General features: G+C 44.3%; 1 protein-coding gene across 1 annotated transcript in view; it reads left to right on the plus strand.

The window, feature by feature from the left end:
- The first annotated feature begins 359 nt into the window (after positions 1-359).
- IGF1R (insulin like growth factor 1 receptor) overlaps positions 360-18983 on the plus strand; it is a 179849-nt gene continuing 161225 nt past the window's right edge. The window contains exon 1 of the mRNA XM_017805050.1: positions 360-618. Within this exon, the coding sequence (XP_017660539.1) occupies positions 525-618 (94 nt within the window). The 5' untranslated portion in view covers positions 360-524. The remainder of the gene's footprint in view (positions 619-18983) is intronic.

Below are 18983 nucleotides of genomic sequence, written 5' to 3' on the forward strand. Positions count from 1 at the left end.
CTGTGTGTGTGTGTGTATATGTGCGTGTGTGCGGTGTTTGAAAATGGAGGTTGAAGATGCCGACTGCCAGCCCCGATGTGCCTCGTGTTTGCGGCTCCTGTGCACGATGTACCACCGCAGCCAGCGCTGAGGGGAGACGGCGGCGCCCCCCGCCCGCCGCCCCGAGCCCGCCCCGCCGCCCCGGAGACAGCGTCGCCCCGGGGCTTCCATGCCTTGTTGTTGTTGCCGTTAATACATCGTGAATATCTTGTGTATTTTTGGTGTGGTTGCTCCGGAAGATCAACACCCAGGGACCTCAACAACCCTCCGGTTCGCCGCTCTCCGAAGGGTCTTGTTTTTTTTTTTCTTTCTTGTTTTTTTTTTTTCATTTCTTGAGGCAACGTGGATTTATTTACCCTGCCCCGCTTCTCCTCCGCCGCTCGTTATTTTTAGAGGACGGGGAGAGGAAAGAAAGCGAACAATTTCTGGACTTTTTTTTGTTTTGTTTTCGGAAAGGGGGATTTTGTCCAATTAAAGAAAGAGGAATGAAGTCTGGCGCTGGAGGAGCGTCCCTCGCCGTCGTCTGGGGGTTCCTGCTCGTCTTCGGCGCACTTTGTCTGTGGCCAACAAATGGAGAAAGTGAGTACGATGCGTGCCGGGGGGGGGGGCGAGGGACCCCCGAGTGAGGGGTTGTTTGGGAGGGGGCTGAGGGCGTCGGCTGCCTGTGCGTGTTTGGGGGGTTATGAGGGGGTCGGTGAGGGGGGTCCCTGTGTGAGTGTGTGTCTGTGTGTGTGTGTGGGGGGGTCCTTATAGGTGTGTGAAGGGCTCACTCTGTGTGTGTGTGTAGTATGTGTGTTTGGGGGGGGGATCTCTGTGTGAATGAGAGGGGTGGGCTGTGTGAGAGTGTGTGCGTTGTGTGTCCCTGTGTGAATGTGCGTGAGGGGGCTGGCGAGGGGGGCGCTTCCTCTGTGTGTGTGTGTGGATGCGTGAGGGGCTCCCTGCGTTTGGTGTGTGTGCGTGCGTGTGAAGGGGCTGGTGAGGGGGTTCCCTGTCTGAGGAGCTGCCTCTGCGTCTGTGTGAGGGGCTCCCTGTGTATCTGTGGTTGTGTGAGAGGGGCTCCTTCTCCTTGGGGAGGTGTGTGAGGGGCTCTCTCTCCATGGAGGGGTGTGTGTGTGAGGGGCTCTCTCTCCATGGAGGGGTGTGTGTGTGAGGGACTCCCCCTCCATGGAGGGGTGTGTGTGTGTGTGAGGGACTCCCCCTCCATGGAGGGGTGTGTGTGTGTGTGAGGGGCTCCCCCTCCATGGAGGGGTGTGTGTGAGGGACCCCCCGTGTGTCTGTGGGTGCGTGTGAGGGGCTCCCCGTGTGTGAGGAGCTCCCGGGGCTCGCTGCGTTTCCCGCCGCGGCGCCGAGCGGGTCTCGCCCCTGCCCGCGGGGGCTCTGCGTGTTTTCCTCCTGTTACGCGTCTGCTCCTCGAGCACGTTTAACAACCCGGGGCTGCGCGTCTCCCCGCCATCCCTCCCCTTCCCTGCCATCCCTCCCTTCCTTCCTTCCCCGGGGGCGGCCGGCTGGTTGTACACACGGGCACAGCCGCAGCCCCCGGCCCGCGCCCCTCCTTTGTGTCCCCCCCCGAGCCCCGGGGGCAGCGCTCAGACACCGCAGCCAGGGCTGCGAGCTGCGTAGTAAACACTTGCAGGCTGGGAAAGGACTCTGCTTGCTCTCCCCGCATGGAAGGAGCTTGATCTCTGTCAATATTTAGAGGCTGTTTGCAGTAACCTGCCGTAGTGAGTGAGGAATTCCTGGAAATAAGCGCCTTGCCTTTTTATTGCCGCTTTGCCGCCGAGGACGGGTTTCGCTGGCGGTGCGCGGGGTGCGGAATTACGGCGGCATCCCGCAATCTAAAGGTCGCGGGCTGCCGTTCGTTTTTTTAAATTTTTTTTTTTTTGTAATTATTTTGCACATTGAGCCTTTACGTTTGTGCACAAACAGAAGGGTTTGATGGCTGTAGTCTCAAAGGTGATGTATTTTTTTTTTTAAGCGGCCGCGTTGCGCCCAGCGCTGAGGTTTGAGCGGCGTGTGCGAGGCTCTTCCCGGGAAAACGTGGATCCCCGCGGCGGGGCCGCGCCCGCGGGGACCGGGATTCCTCCTGCCGCGGATCCTCAGCCCATCGCCGCGGCCGCTGCCTCGCCCGGGAGTTGCAAAAGCCCCGACTTTGTTTTTGTGCGTTTCCAACCTGTGATTGTGTTGCAGTGCCCGCCCCTCTCGGGCGCAGGGGGAACCGAGGGGGCAGGGATGGCTGCGCTGCCATTGATTACACCGCAATCATCGCCGGATTAATCCCGGGGCTGATAGGTTTTCTTCTGGTATGACGGGCTCACGCTGGATTCAGGATTTCTTGCATGAAATTAGCCTTCCCTTGTTTCCCGGAGTATCTCCGTGGACGGGGAGATGGTAAATGTGCCTTGGAGCCCAACCATTTTAAACACTGCTCCCTCTCCTTCAGCGTCTGCAGGAGCAGGGATGTTCCTTTACTGCATCCTGATGCTTTAATTTCTTCTGCCGTGTGTTTTCCAGCATACTCCTGGAGCTGTTGTTTTGCTGCGCGTTGTCGGAGGGAAGGAACAGAGAGATATCAATTTTCTCCATTTTAAATGTAAAGAATTTAGGAGGCAGAGAGGCTTTTCTAAAAGTAGTAGTTTCAGATGGAAGAGAAAGGGAAGTTCTCTGGATGCACTGACAGTGAGGCTCAGTACAAAAAAAAAAAAGTGAGCAAGCAGCACATAGATGGAGTCTGTAATGCATGTTGAGTAATATTGTGTTTCATTGGGCAGTGAATGCCTGTTAACTCCTTGCAAATTAAGGCCCAGTTGAGGCTTTTGGGTTGTAATGGTAGGGCCAGCAAGGGCTGCAGAGCTGCAGTCTGACTTCCACGAGTTGAACTTTTTGACTAGAGCTGTTTTCAAGAGGAAGATTAATCTCTAAGTTTAAAAACAAACCCCCAGTGCCCTTCTTCAGGGGAGGGTTTACAAAGGATTGAGTAGTGTGGAGAAACAGTACAGGAGAGGAGGAGATCTGCTGTGGCCTTAAACTGCTTAGAATTGTTTTTCTTGTTTTACCTGGTACTGAGTATCTTCAAATAAAAATGCTCACTCAGCTCTGACCATGAACTAATGCAGGAATAGTATGTTGGAATTTGAGGTTCTCAAGTGTTTGCAGTTGCCACTCAACTAAAATGAACATCCCAAATGAAATATCTCCTTCTGAAGAAGTTCTAGGCATTTAAATCTGGGAAGATATGCTGAAAAACTTGTCTTAGCTGAATACTGCCTCTAATCGATTGTCTTTGTAGTTTACAGTTTAATAGCCTTTGTTTTCACGAGTTATTGCTGAAAGAATTTTGCTGTTAGGGGGAAAAATGATCTCCAGAGCAGATGTTTTGCATCTCTTCATATTCTTCTCTCTCCCCACAATAGTGGAAGGAAGATTAATCTTAATTTTTATTTGTTTTTCATATATACTGTGTCATAGCTAAAAGGCACTTCCATTTTCGGTCAAACAAGCAAGGCATTCCTAAATAGGAATACAAAGGAGTTACAACTGGAGGGGAGAGACCCATCCCTTTAATGCTCAATTATATAAAATATGTTCGTGGTTGTGTGACAGAAACCTCTTTAAAATGCAGGTAGCTTCAGCGGAGGGCTTCTGACTCAGAAAAAGGCATTAAAAATGCTGAGAATTCCCCGAGATTGTGTTAGAACAGCACAAAAAGGGAAATGAGAAGACCTTTCATTAAGACAGAGCATGTGCTGGAGTACCCGTGCATTTGATGTGTAAAGCTACAACTGTTGGAGGCTGTTTGATCCTGGGGGTGGGTTTAAGATGAGGTGTAAACACGGTGTTTTCTTCCATTTCTACCTTGATCATGATGGGGTTTTGATTTTCACCCCTTTGTCTATTTACAGAGAGACCTTTAGGAGGGAATGGGTTAAGCACTTCGAACAAAAATACTGGATTTAGGTCTGATAGTACTTCAGACTGATGGATATCTTGATGGGTCTGTTCCTGTGAGCGCCTTGTTTGTCTGTCCAGGCTGTGTTGTGTTCCTGGTGTTAATAAACAGCGGCTCATGCTGATGCTTAATCTCTCTCCCAGGTTGCTTAGTAAAAGCCCTCCTGACCTGCTGAGTGTCGGCGTTACACACACCTCGCTTTTGCCTCAGCGTTTTCCTGCGCGCCTGGTGGTTAGGGAATGTTGTTAGCTGGGAGTTGGATAATTCCTCCTGCAGTTGAGGTTGTGAATAGAAAATGCCAGAGCAGGCAAGGAATTGGTGTCAGTCAGGGCTCACCAGAATGAGGAGAGGAGGGGAGTGTTCAGGGAGTGATGGTGTCCTGGGGGAAGGAGAGTGAGCCAGGCAGTACTTGGACTTTTTTTTTGATTATGTTAGATTGGACTTCCAGAGCGTTTCCATACCAGAACTGGAGCAAAGGGCTGTGTGACTCAGAAACGGAGAGGGTTAGGAAATGGTAGTGACTTAGCTAATATCAGGCAAAATGTGTTGAGAACGTGAGGAAGCAGAGGGATGGGTGTGGAAAGAAGGTGTGTTCGAAGTTTCAGTGTTGAACCAACAATTAAGAGAGAAACGCTGTTGTTTTTTTGTGTAAAGTGAAGGAAACTTAACTTAGTTCTTAAGTATGTTGTGAGGAGTGAGGAGGGGGCTGCAGAGAGCAAGAAGACAGATCAGTTTAACTTCAGATACAACAGAAGACACGATTTATTTGGTTTAATGGGGAAATTGCTCAGACTTGATCAACTGTTGTGTTAATTTTTTGTGTCAGCTTTTCCTTGACCTGTTGTTCCTTCAAGCTGATTCTAAAGTATAGCTAAAGCACAACTCCAGTGCTGCAATTGTTTTCATCTGGAAATACACACACAAAATCTAGTGTTACAGAGCATCCATGTGATGATTTTTGAATCTGTCTTCATCGGTAAATAATTAATTTCTGTCAGTATGTGTTACCATGGGAAAAGTTGTTTCAAATCCTGTTGAATTTTCTGCTAAACTGGTATTTACTAAGGAAATCTTGGAGCAGAATTTTCTTTAAGCATCTAACATTTCAAATTAAAATACATTTCAGGGCTGAAACCATTAGCTTGAAAGGACAATTTCAGTTCATGTTTAACTAATGCTTCTTCTCTTCCCCAGTAATTTTTGTTTTCTTTTTACTCTGAGGTAGATTTTACCAGTGATCACTGGAACTATTATCTCAGTGAGAGCAGAAGAGGCAGTTTTGTTAAATGATTAATTATATAGTGTGTATTTTCCATCTGTGTGAATTGTGAGCTACCACAAACTTCATTGTAGAGAAGTTTGTTTATAGTCCCGAACTTTGAGAGAGAGAGAGAGGCAGTAATATATGCAGGAAACCTGTTTTTCTCACACTGGATGTTAACTTTATGATCCCACACAGCAAACAACTTATCTGGCTCATCATCTGTAATGGCTCTAAAGTTCATAACTTAACAAAACGTACTGAATTAAATTGTTTTTAAGAAGTTAGTGTATTTATCTGAATTATCTACAGTTAAATTAATAAACTTCATGAGGATTATTGCACTTGAAGAGCTGATGACTGAGAAGCAATGGCAGCTTGCTGGAAAAGTTCTGGAAACTTTGGTTTATGAAATTAAATACATTCTTACAGAGATTTCAGTGTAAAGCTTTCACATTTGGAAATGCTTTCGGATGTTATCAAGTAGCAGCTGTTTTTTATTTACGTGTGAGTGTGCACACAGGAATGGGTAAACTCCAGTTCATTATTGGAAACTATTGCGGATGCTAAATTTATAAAAAAAGCTGCAGTTTGAGTAATTGTCTCGAGAGTCTCATAATTAAACTTGTTGCAGATTTGTAGTTTCAGTTTATTTCGGATCTTTGTGACAAAGCTGAGCTTTTAAGGTTTCTGGGCTTTGGTGGTAATGGAACTTGCTGCTTTTAAGGGTTTGTGTGCAGAAAGACTTCTGGAATGCAGTGATGTGTTTGAAAGGTAGAAATACTGTTTTTAGTATTTTGATCTATTTGACATGTATAATTTTTCTATCACTGTAAATTGTATAGACAGGTTCTTTGTGTAGGTTAGTTGGATTAGTTTTTATGATTTATGAAAGCCACTTTAAAAAGAATAGTTTTGCTTTTCTTTTTTTTCATTGTACAAAAGCAGAACTCAACAAACAGCAGTTGATGAAGACACATTGGTGGTTGTTAGCCAGCCTGTCTTGTGTGTGGTTTTTTTGGGCTGCTTTTTTTTCCCTCTTAGCCAAGTCATGACAGGTACAATCTGGACTGATTTCTGGAGTACTATATTTGTCTTTTTTTGTGTCCAAAGCTGTCTGAGAGAAACTTTGAGGACCGGCTAACGATTAGCAGCACTCAGTGTTCATTCATATGTTCCTGTGCTCTGCAAACAGAGCTGAACTGAGTCCTCAACTCCAAAACAGGCTCTGGTTCCTGCTGGCAGGACTCGTTGGTTTTTCTCACTAAGTTTGATAATAGTTTGACTTATTGATTAATTAAGGAGATGCATTCTGGCACACCCGGGGTGGGCACAGTGATGTGTTGTGAGGGTTTAACTTGCCTTTATTACTGCAAGTTTTGCTTTCTAACCTTTGCAAATGCAAAATATGAGCAGTTCCCTTAGGACATCTTTTGAGACGCCAATTAACTTGCTCAGTGTTGATATCCTCCAGAAGTTGCTGTTGTGGCACAAGATTGTTTAAAATGTGCTGAAAAGCAAAATTGTTGTTTATTTACGGGTTGATTTGCATATGGCTTGTAAGCTTTAATGTAACATAATTTTATTTATTTATTAATTTTGGACTATCCAGACCTGTACCTTTCCAATTACTCTGTTTCTTTGTTGGTAAACTTGATGGTACGAGCAGAAAGAAGAATGTCTGTGTTTCAGTGACTCCCCAGGAAGTTTTTTGGGGAGACTGTTGCCTTTGACCTGCCTAGGGAGAAGGGACCTCACACCCCAGTAAAGTACTGAGATTATTCCTCTAGAGGAACCAATCCATTGGGAAGTAATTTTATAGAACAGCAAGTGTTTTGTAGCAGCACAAAGTTATTTTAGTGATAACTTGGAGCAGTAGTTCCCGTTAGGATGGACACTGAAGTGCCAGGTTGTGGTTTATGCTGTGCTGTTGACTTAAAAAAAAGCGTACATTGTACAAATAAACCTTTTAAAGCAGGAAACAGGTGAACTGCACATGGATGTGCTTTGCTGTCCATAGTTTATAAATTAGGGGGGTGCGTCCTGCTTTTGTGAACCCTGAGTTTGTGAAGGTGTGTTTTGGGCAGGTCCAGTGGCCGGGGGGGGGTTTGTTTGCCGTGGTTTGTTTGCTGGAGCGAGGCACATGTTGCTGCAATGGCTGTGACCGGCAGTGTTATCTGCACAGCCCTTATTGGTGCCATTACCTGCTGTAAAGATAGCTCTGTTTACCTGGAAGTGTGAGCATCAACTGATCAGAACACTTTCTCTTGACAGGTGGGCTTTTTTTGGGAGTTCTTTGCCGAATATCCCTTCTCCCTGCGGAGGGAGCAGTGTCAGGATGTGACAGCATCAGGCAGATGCAGGAAATATTAACAGGGTTTTAATGACAGAGGCGAGTGGGTTTCCCCTGCCGCTAAGTTGGTGATGGGTCATTTTCTCTGAGTGTTTCCAGCAGCTTTGTAATTTTTTTTTCTTCAGTATGAACAGTTTGCAAATTATGACACTACTCATTTAAGTGAACTACTTACACAATAGTGTTCAAATAGTGGAGGGTTTGATTGGAGGCAGGAAAGAATTTTTTGAAGTTCAGAATGCATGAAATGAATACATGCTGAAGTAGTCAAAGATCTCTTGTACTTTATCAGAGAGCAGTCTGCTTGAATGAAAGGTACTGTACCTGCTGTTAAGTTTATAAACTTGGTTTATACAGATTACTTTTTAAATTATTCATTATGCTACGTTACAAGTATATCTGACAGGTTTAAAATAAATGGCTTGATGGTAAGAGGGAGCATGCATAAATTAGAGCTGGGATAATGTGCTCTTTGAAGTATCTCTCCCATTTGTTACTACTGGAGTACAGTAGGTAGCTGCAGCTGAGTGTGTGATCCTCAAGTACGAGAGCATCATTATCTTCAAGCTGTGGTGTAGTGGCAGTTCTTATGTAAGACAGATGAGACAAAGCAGGGAGGACCAAGGTGCAGCCTTTGTTTCTAGTTACAGACACATTTCTGCTGAAACATGGGCAGTATTTATGTGAAAAAATTTCTGTAAGCACAGCAGGGGCTGCTGGTAGCTGTGTGTTGGTAAGGTTAGGGTGGCACCACTGTTATATTTACTCTTTTCTGTTGGCATTGCTGGGCGTTTGTAAGGGGTGTTTTAGCAAGGTGAGGGGAGGTTTGTGCTTAGTGGGACCCTGTGCCTGGTGTGCTCATGGATCCTGGTGCTCAGCCTGAGAAGCCTTCCTGGGATGTGTGTGCATGGGAAAGCTTCACAAGAGCTCAACTGTTGTGTTTGGAGAGGGTTATTGAAAGAGAATTCCAGATCTCTTGGATGAAGAAACAGCTTCCCAAAAACCAAATTGACATAGTGCTGGTTTTCCCCGATTTTGTAGACCGGCAGCTCATTATATTTGAGAAGCAACTCCCAAAGGAGTTTATGGGGTAGGAAAAACCCCCATAATGACGTGTGATAGAGCAGTTATAAAAATGATCACAAGTTTTTCTGGAAGTGGAAGATCATCTTATGGAGATGAATAGTTCACATCTTAAGTCTTAATCAAAGGGATACAGTCTTTTGGAGAAAGGTCTGGTGACAGCTGCTTCTGGAAACTGCCTGTAACCAACCTTCTGCAGAAGAATTGGCCTGGGCTTGGGAAGAGCTTTATCCCTGGATCACACTGGAGCGGTTTCCTTATTTGTTTTGGCTTCAGTTTAGGGTTGTCTCCACATTTTGACCTTCTTTTTACTTCCCTGCTGCTCCTCTCACATTCCCTGGAGTGACTCTGGGTGTGAGTTTTCTGTACCTTGAAAAGCTTGACATTGCTCTGTGGACACCTCGGGCAGGAGTGGGGAACTGGCACTGCCCGGTGGGAGCAGACACGTCTTTGTGCTGCTCGCCTGAGCTGAGAGTACAGGCATCTCCTGACACAGCTGGACATTCATTCCTGCCACACTTCCCAGGAGACATGAGACTGACCCTTGGCTCAGGTGGGAAGAGTTGAGATGGCAGTGGCATGTGTTAGGAGATGCTTGTAGGTGACTGTTACTCTGTGTACGTTGCTCCTCTTCCTCGGACCTGACAGCTGCAAACCAGTAGGACTTGCAACCAGTTGTGTGTGGAGGAGGATGCCAGGTGTGGAAGGGTCTGATAGTCCTGTTGCTTGTGCACCTTGGATGTGGAGGTTCTGTTTTATTGGTGTTCCCTGCAGCTCTTCCAGTGGCTACACCCGTGTTGGAGCTGGACTCTGTGCAGTGGTCACTGTGCAGGAGAGCAGAACTGGGGGTTAAGAAAAGCACATTTGTTGTTCCAAACTTGAGACTTGGCTCGGTTTGAGACCGACTTGAGCTTGCCAGGGTCCTGCCTGGGAGCGACTGAAGGTTTTGATTGTTTGTTTGTTTCCTTTTGTGTGTGTGCTAATAAAATGTTTATATTTTTGTCACACTGGAGTGGGCTGACTACGTGGACAAATATTTTTGTTGATACTGTGTCTCAACAAGAGGCACGAAAGATGTATTTAACATTTAGATTAGGTTATGAGAGTTTCTTTTAAGATTTGAGCTTTTATATTGTTCAGCGGGTTGTGGTTCTGAAGTGGCCGATGTTATCAGTGAAGGAACAGAGGCCCTTCCAAGTGGGATCAGTTGTTATCCTGCAGAAATCAGGCACAGAGAGTGCAGGGGTGGGGGTATGTGTGTGTGTGGGGGTTCTGGGCTGCAGCAGAAGCACACATGAAACGCTCATCTGTTTGTACACGGGCTGTGGAGCTCTCTGGGTAGTTCATTGTTTAAATAAACATGTTGCATTAGCTGTAGGGCTTTAGTGCCAAATGCCCACTGATGAGATGTATGAGGGTTTTGTTGTTCCCAAGCCACACTGAGAAACACAACAGCTTTATAATTCAACACGTTTGAGGAAGATTACAAAAGGAATTTGGGGTGGATCGCAATCAGCACTTCAAAAGCAATAGCTTTAGAGTAACTGTGCTACAACACAGCGCAGCCCATGGAAAAACACTGTCATCTTAACAGATGCAGTGTTATTTTGGAGATTCCACTGTATAAATACATGGACTGTGGTTAAATTGTGATGGCAACAGATGCAATCTCAGTTCTTGATTCTTTCATCTCTTTAATATTTAAAAATACCCCACAAAGTAAAAGAAAAAAAAAACCAGCATCAAGGCTGAAAACATGCCCTCTGTAAATTGCTGGGGCTGTACCTTGTGGGTCTTGTAGCATTTTGGATACGTCACTGCAGATGAGACTTGGGCAGGGTAAGGCAGAGTAAATGCTCATCTCGTGAGGGAGCTGCAAGTGCTGCTACTCAGGGCTTATTGTACCATTTGCATATGAATGGAATTATTCAGCTCTACTTAAGAAATGTCAACGAGATTGAAGTCAGAGTTGGTTAACCTGGCAAAAAGATATTTCCAGTATTTTTCATGAAAGAAAGTGAAAGTATGAAGACAAGAATTACACATTCTGCTGCCTAAGCCAAGGCTGTCTGAGGATTTTCTTGGTGTTCTTGTAGTTGATATCAGTGACTTCACTTTTAAATTTGTCTGCAATACCTTATTGCGGTGTTGGAGAGCGAGAGAGTTGGAATGTGGGAATCAGATTAATGCTGCACAGTTGTGTTCACATTTGTTTTTCTTTCCAGATTTAAATACTGGTTTGAGAACTATAAATTCAGAGCAAGGGTGTTTTTTTTTTTTTAATGAAGAGCAAATAAAGCATGTCAAGATTTTACCAGTGCATTCACCTTTCTCTATCTGCTAGTTGGGTAGAGAAGACTGGAGTTAAACACTGTAACTGGATTTTAAAAAGGGACTGGATAATTTGTGTGAGCAACAGCACTGGTAGTCATGCTTGCTAAAATAGGGAGTGATCACATCTCGTGCTTCAGGAGCTGCCAGTATTGAAGGGTTGGGAAGAAATGGTATTCCTCCTCCGGGTGTCTGTATCTCCCTCCCCCTTTGTAGAACACAGAAAATGCTGCCTTTGGGGGGTGGTTCAAGGCTTGGTTTTTGCAACACTGACGTGGCTCGGGGTGCTCGTGTGACTCTGTCATCCAGGTGACGGCACTTTCCCCGGGAAGCCGCGCGTTGCCAGGCGTTGGATGACTCTACTCTGAGCACAAGTATGAGGATGGGGGTGTTGGGATCAGCTGACTGATAAGGAGATAGTATATTACACTAAAAATAAACCCAGATCTTCACAGGCAACTGAGAACATTACCTGGTGTCACGGGCAGTTAGAACGGAACAAAAGTCCAGGTGGGTTGAGCGAGGCTTGGCCTCCCTGCAGGATGGGCTGGGATGCTTCCATAGGACTTTTCTTCCTTCTTCAGGAGCAGCAGCTCACAGAAGTGTGCAGCTATCCAGTGTTTCTTGCCTGTTGGATGTGTGGCCATGGGCCTTGTTTACTGCAGTATCAAAATACTGCTGTGACCTCAGGATGACTGTCCCTGTCACAGCGTCGGGTTCAACACCCCTGTGGCTTCTCCCAAACTTGGTGACCTGAGAAGAGGTGAATCCCGTTTTGTGGGGAGAGGGGCTGGGGGGATAATTATCACCTTAAATGATTTTTGGAGAAGGGGGTGGAGGCTCCATTTAAGATGCCTGCGCACCCCGGATGGGGACGTTCCCCTCTGTTCTCCCTCTCCATCAATATTCCACCTTCCAGTGGTGTCTCGTGCTCCTTGGTGTCTCGGTTGGCTTTGCCGGTGTCGAGCCTGGTGCCCAGGATGTGGAGCACACACTTTGAGGCTGCGGGTCAGTGAGGTGCTGTGCACAGCCACAACTGCTGAGATGTTCAGAGGGTGGAAGAGTTCCATTTTCTTCTCACCTGATTTAGTTACACTGCTCATGGAAGGGCACTGTGAGAGCCCGAGGGGATGGATCGTGAGCCTTCGGAACCACCTGGTGAAAATGTTGGGAATTTTGGTCCAATTTGCTCTTCACAGCTCAGTTCTTCCTTAGTATGAAAACCTCATATACTGTGTATATATATATACTCTACCAGTATATAATTATTTTTTCTTTTATTGAGATGGAGTGAATGATTTCCATAGTGACTTAAAACAGCAAGCAGGAAGAGCTTTGCTCTAAATACAGTTTTAATCTCATTTTGCATGTTTTTAGTTGGATTTTTTCTTAATTGATTGACAGATGTTAGAACAATGATTCACAAACAGCCTTTTCTGAAAGTACAGACCTTTTTACAAATTCATGTAAATAATTAGATGCCTTGGATGTATTTGCTCAGATCCTTAATTTTCACATTTTTAAGTGACAAAATGGCAAATGATTTATTTTCTGGTAGATTACTTCTCATTTGTGTTATTATTTTTTTTTTTTTTAATTTGGATGGAAAATGGAATTTCAGTTGGAATGCAGAAGATCTGAGTTTTGAGACTTAATTAAAATTCCAAGTGTGGAGGACGGGCATGATGTAAAAAACCCCCAAACCATCAACAGAAAAAATAGTTTGTCATTGTTTCTCAAAAGTTCAGAGCTAATAGATCATGCCCACTGACTGTTTCACAGGTTTCCATGCAGGAGTCCTTTATAATTTGGGATTAAGTGCTTGTTGAACTGAACCATTTGAGTAAACTGAAATGAGGCTCTTGCAGAAGTAGCTGTTGAATGTAAAAGCTCTCTGAGCAGTTCATCAAAGGGTGGCTCCAGGAGAGCACTGAACAGCAAATTCACCAGTTCCAACTTTTTTTGGTGTAAATTATATGCTTACTATTTTTATTTTATTTAAATTACAGTAGGCATTTGCCCTAATATATGCTGTTACAATTTCATGTTAGATTTGTAATTAAGTTTATTTTTAGAAGAATGCATTTAAGTGCTTTATATAAAATGATTTTCTATTTTTGTAAATGAAATAATTGTTTTTTATTGACTTTTAATTTCATGCAAATGTGGAGGTTTTTTTTTTTTGGCTTGGAGGTTGTGTAAGCAGAAAGAAATTAACGATTTGAGAGTATTTTCATAATATAAAGGGCAGGAGATCCGTTGTCATTAGCTGGGGGCACTGGTAGGCAGAGTTAACTCTTGTTTAGACACGTTCAAATTGAGTGATGGATGGTACAGAGTGGGGTGCAGTGGGTTTATATAATATATATATATATACATTTTCTTGATTATTCTTCCTGGTTAAGCTGAGAAAGCCAAATTGTGAGTGAGTTTGGGAGCTGACGGGGATGAGCAGGATGGTCATTATGTCGCAATCCTGAAAATGTCGCAATCCTGAAAATGTCCTGAAAATGTGGCAAATCTGATGGAGGAGGGAGTGTTAATTGTGTGCAAGCCAGATTTGCTATTTTTACTTTGGCCTCGCTATCGTGTCTCTTCACAGATGAATTTGAAGGCTACAGGGAGTTGAATGATGAGTCATTATTGAGTTGGGAGAATCACAATTGATCTCCATTTCCTGTTGATTCCAAAATTACTGAAGTGTGAAAGCCGAGAGTGACTGATCACTTCTTGGAGGGGAGTTTGGGGGTGGAATGTGGAAGTGACTGTGTCTGAAGTCACTCCAGGCTGCCCTGGGTGTCAGCCCGGAGATGTTTGCGGTGAGAACAGGTGTGTGTGTGCCCGGTCTGAGCCGAGTTACCTCCCAGCAATGATAATCCAGACACTAAAATACAATCCAGACACTAAAATACGCTCCGCGGCACGGTGGGGGGAAGAGGTGTCTTAAGTGGCTAATGATAGAAGCTTAAGATTAAACTTTTCACTGGTCTCCTCAGTCCTGGAGTTCTGTCTGACTGACCTGTGTTTGTGTTGCTGAGCTCAGAACATCCTCCCCAGAAATCCCTTTGCTCCCAGGCCCTGGGTGGTGTGGCAGTGTCCTGTTCCTTTGCAGCGTGACTGCAGCACAGTGGCAGAGGGTGGGATGGAGGGACATGATGCAGAAAATTTCCCCTACCTGTTGTTGTTTGCAATTACCTTTTGATGAATGACAAATTATCTTTGTCATTCTGCAGCTTTGTTCTTTTCTTGTGATGAAAACGCTCTTTTGACAGATACTAATTAGAAACACTGTGGTAACATGTGCAGGTAAGATTTAAAATTTCTTTCTTTCTTTGTTTCCTAGGACTTATTGTTAGCAAAACCTTTTTTTTTTTTTGTTAGGAACTATTAAGTTGCATTACTAGACTCTGCCCACGTTGCATATGTGAGAGTAAATTCTGCTGAAAGGGGATTTGTTAGAAGGAACGAAAGGGAGGACGTTCACTGTTCTGAGTTATATTGGAAACAAGCTATAAAGAAGCCTTGAAATATCACTTTAGGAAGAGATAACTTTAGATCCCTGGAGGAATAGGAGGAGGTGGGAGGTAAGGCTGTCCCTTCTCCTCTGTTTATTGCATCCTTCACAAAATCCTGATTTTTAAGGAATTTTTTGGAGGGGCTATTTTGAAAGGCAAAATAACAACTGTTCAGATGGTCTTTGAACCATTGAAACTTGTCATGGCTGTACAGTCTGATAGGCTGTGTTAAAACAAAGAACTAAGAGAAGGAGAAATATGCTTATTCCTTGGAAAGCATGTACAGGCTTTTCCCAGTGTTGCCTTATTTAGGATGGGAAGGGGGAAAAAGAGGTGGTCTGAGAACAGCTCGGTTTTCAAATTTGTAAACAAAAGAGGGGGAAAGAATTCTTGCAGGCTTCCTGACAGTCAGGGTGTGTGGTTTGCAGTCAGAAGAGCTGATTCAGTTGCTCTGGCTTTTGCAAGGGAAACAACTAGAGGGGTGAACTGCTCTGAGAGGGTGCAAAGAACTTTCCTTTCCTCTAGAAAAAGCTGAGCAAACACGGAGCCCCGAGTTGCACGGTTGAAATTTGGTGAGGCGTGGAAGGGACACTGGTTTTCAGCAAAGTATGATGTTTGTTCAGGCTGTTGTGAATTCAGGAGCAAGAGCTGCCACACTTGAAAGACATGAAAGACACGTCTCAGTCGTGCTGAGGTTTATGAGGAGGGATCTTGGCAGTTCTCAGCGCTGTCGCTCGCGGAGAATCTTCAAATGCTTAAAGCCACACCTTGATACCTTATATCTTGTCTTGTAGGATCTCTGTTGATATGCCCCACTACAAGTGCACTTTGTTAAACACAATTAAATGTCTAATATTTTTATAATACTCGTGCTTTGGAAAAATCAATATGACCAGTTTCCCTCTGAAAGGACAAGACGCCTGCTGTGCTGACGGAGTCAGACACATTAGGAAGTGGTGCTTTGTATCCTCTCAAGAGCAGTGTGCTCTTGTTTTCTCTTAATCAGCAGAACGTTCTCCTGTATGTCAAATGTCTTCCTTGTTTTTGTGATCTCTGTCGGGGAAGAGTGAGGTGGGGGGAAAAATGTCAGGGAAACGGAATGGGTTTAAAAGCTTTGTAACAGAGAAAGCCTGCAGCCCTGCCTTTCTGTTTTAGTGAAAGTGGTAATCACCACCTTAGGGTTGGACACTTTGTGTTTATGTTTGTGCTTTAAACAATAAATAAAAGAACAACTTGCCCTTCAGAAGAACATAATGTGTAGCCTGCTGAAATACTCTGGAGCATAAGGGATATAATTAACCCTTTTCCCTTTAGCTGGGTTGTGTTTCAGAAGGTAACTCAAGATGTCTAACACATCTGAAATGGCTTATTTGCCAGTTCACTGAAGTAAGGATTTTTCAAGTTGATTGTCTGAAAATCAGACATCTCCTTCCTCCCATCATTGCCTTCTCCTCCTTCCCTGTTTCCTGAGCTGCAGTTTCCAAATATTTAATAGGACTAGTACTGATTGCCTTTTTTTTTGTTTGTTTGTTTAAACTTAAAAAGCAACCATTGAGTAGAAAAGTTTTATTTCCCATCACTCTTGCCCAAGGCTATAGAGAATAGATCTTGGAAGTTCAGGCACTTGTCCAGGCTTTTCAGAGGAATTTTTAAGAGATGCTTTTTGCTTTTGATGCAGTGAAGGAAGGGGAATGACTTGAAAGGACTGACAGAACAACCACCTCTTCCTGTGATTCTTGAGTATTTTGCTTTACTGACCAGCTGCTCAAGTAGCACAGATCAGTTCTGAACTGTTCTCTCAGACAGTTTTGGTCTGATTCAGTGAAAATGGGCTGAAAGGAGACAGGACCTGAAATGCTTCCAGCTCTTTTTTTTTTTTTTTATTCCCCATCTTGACTCTCCTTTGAAGTATGTGAATTAGTGTGAGAAAGTGTCTGTAGCTCCCACTGGGTCAAATAGAGGTTGAGATAAAAATACCTGTCTCTGTGTGTATTGTAATATTGATCGTCATGTGGTAAATAATTCCTTGGCAGCAGGATTGCCAAGTCTGATGTTTTCCACTTCATTTGGAAGTTTTTGGTGCAGTCTTGCTGCTGGCTCCGTGCTCAGACCTGCTTTTTGTGCTTTGATGGGTATCTGCTGCATTACTTCCTTCTGACCAGCCTTTCCTTTCTGATAAACTGTCATCCTTTGGGTTGGTTAAGCTGACTGGATCTGTTAGTTCAGAGCTGCTCTCTTTTTGTTGTGACATTTTAATAAATTCATGGTCTCCGTGAGGACCCATTTCTGTCTCTCACCTCTCCCAGCAAGGGTGTGCACATCTTCACACCAAAACATAGATTGCTACCCAACCTTTTTTTTGAAATTTTTTGGTTTTTATCTGTTCCGTGATAAACATCTTTAAGTGGTGTTACCCAACACAGTCATTCCTGTCTCTCAGGGGCCTCACCTTTCCCAAGCAGACTGGGAAGTTTTCTGTCACAGGCAGTGTGTGCCCTTCAGAGATCTGGGGGCGCTTCGTGAGTTCAGAACTCTCTCCGTGCCCTAAATTGCTGGTTAACTGTGGAGGGAATAAGGAGACCGAGTCCTGGTTTCTGAATGTGAAGCTGAATGAAGCTGGCATGTGGTAAAGCAAAGCACTGTCGGCTCAGATGTGTTTTCTTAACATGGAACCAACCAGCCTTGCACAAATACCGTGGTTTTCTTTCACAACAGCGCGGGGCCGGCGGAGCTGTCGGGCGGGTGAGGCGAGGCCGGGGGCTGTCCATCAGCTCCGCTCCCCACAGGACTCTGCCTTCAAGCTGGCAGTGGGAAAAGAGGGGTTTTTTTTGTCCTCCTGTCCAGATCCTTTTTATCTGTGCCTTTTTTTCCTCTGTTAATTTGTACTTTTCTCTCTCAGACCCGGTTTAAGCTGCACACCGTGGCTGTGTCCAGGCGCGCGTGTGGCACCGCTGCCCGCTGTAGTTGTGCCCCTCGGTGCAGTTTGTGTTGGCAGCAGATGTTTGGCTGGGGTGACTTGTTGTTTGGGCAGGCAAATCATAACTACAGGCAGAACAACTCTTTTTTTTTTTTGGGTGGCTGCAGTGGCACAGGGAAAATTAAATTCTTCCTTTAACTTCCAGATTGGCAGCTGGTTTTACTGTAAAACAAGTGGTGGTGGTGGGGAAGGATGTGGGGTGCTATAATTAGTTCTGGGATTGCAGAGCTTGGTGAAACCTTCCTCGTGTCCGAAGGAAACAGTCTCACCAAGGCTTTGTTGAATGTAAAGTAGTCTGGGTCCAGAGAGAGGTTGGTTTTGATGCAGTCCTGTAGCCTGATTCTCAAGTCTTGGGAGCAGTTCCTGCCCATAGGAGTTCCCTCCTCATGAGGGGGCGGGCAGAGTTATTCCTGCTGGTGGTCCTTCTGTTTGAGAGATGGTACCTGTTGAGCATCAGCTAATGTTTTTTTGTCTACCTCGCAAAGTGTCTATGGTTATAATGATAAAAGAGTTTCTGAATGCAGTGAAGCTCCAGAATATTCATTCAGGTTTAAGTATCTAGGAGTGTATTAGTTCATGTGGTTTCTCTTGCTTCCCTTTGTATAACTCCTCCTTTTATTTGTTGCAATGGATAAAGGTCACTGTTTAATTTTTAATCTAAGTCCTCCAAGGAAAGATTTCTTATCACAGGTTAACTATAAATATATTTTCTATAATAATTTAAATATTAAGTAGTACACGCTTGTTAAGAAACACAGAGCACTTCGCTGAAGAAACACACTTGCCCAGAAGGCTGAGGTTCCAGGTGTTCTAGTACTAAATCACCTCTTAACAGCAGTTGCCCATTCCACAGTTCCTTCAGGGAGGATATTTTAATTTTAATTCAGTCAACCAGGTCAAACAGTTGATAAGTTCCATTGCAGTTACAAAAATCTGAGCCTGAAAAGATACTGTGTGTCATGTCCCCCCTGCCCCAGATGAAAATTGATTTTTGAGAGAATGAGGTCTTTTAAGATAGTGATCTTAAAAAAATTGTGCTTTTCAAGAATCAGGTGAGGTTAAACTTAGTACAGCATGTTTAAATCCGCTTTCTCCTAGTGAATGCAACAAGTTAACTTTAAAGGTGACTTGAAAGACGTTTTTCCCAGTTAAAATCTTATTTTGTACATATCTCTCTGTAAATATCCACTGTAAAAACAAACCAAAACTGTCACTTGGATAACATCAAGGAGAGAAAAACAACAATCTTTTAGGACTCAAATTTCTTCTACTTTCTTATGTTATCTCCTTCATGACCAAATAGTGAAATAGTACCAGGGAATTGGCAAAATTCAGCTTAAGTAGATGTTTTCCAGCTCTGTCTTTAGCTAAGAGTGGGGGGGGTGTGCAAGGTAAAGGGTAAAACAGTGATGAAGACAGAGATCTCCAGCTTGGTCTTGCCTTGATTCTGGGATAAATATGTGCTGCTGCAGATCCCA

The sequence above is a fragment of the Lepidothrix coronata genome, unplaced genomic scaffold (assembly GCF_001604755.1).
Source record: "Lepidothrix coronata isolate B3197 unplaced genomic scaffold, Lepidothrix_coronata-1.0 Scaffold11, whole genome shotgun sequence".
NCBI classification, from domain to species: domain Eukaryota; kingdom Metazoa; phylum Chordata; class Aves; order Passeriformes; family Pipridae; genus Lepidothrix; species Lepidothrix coronata.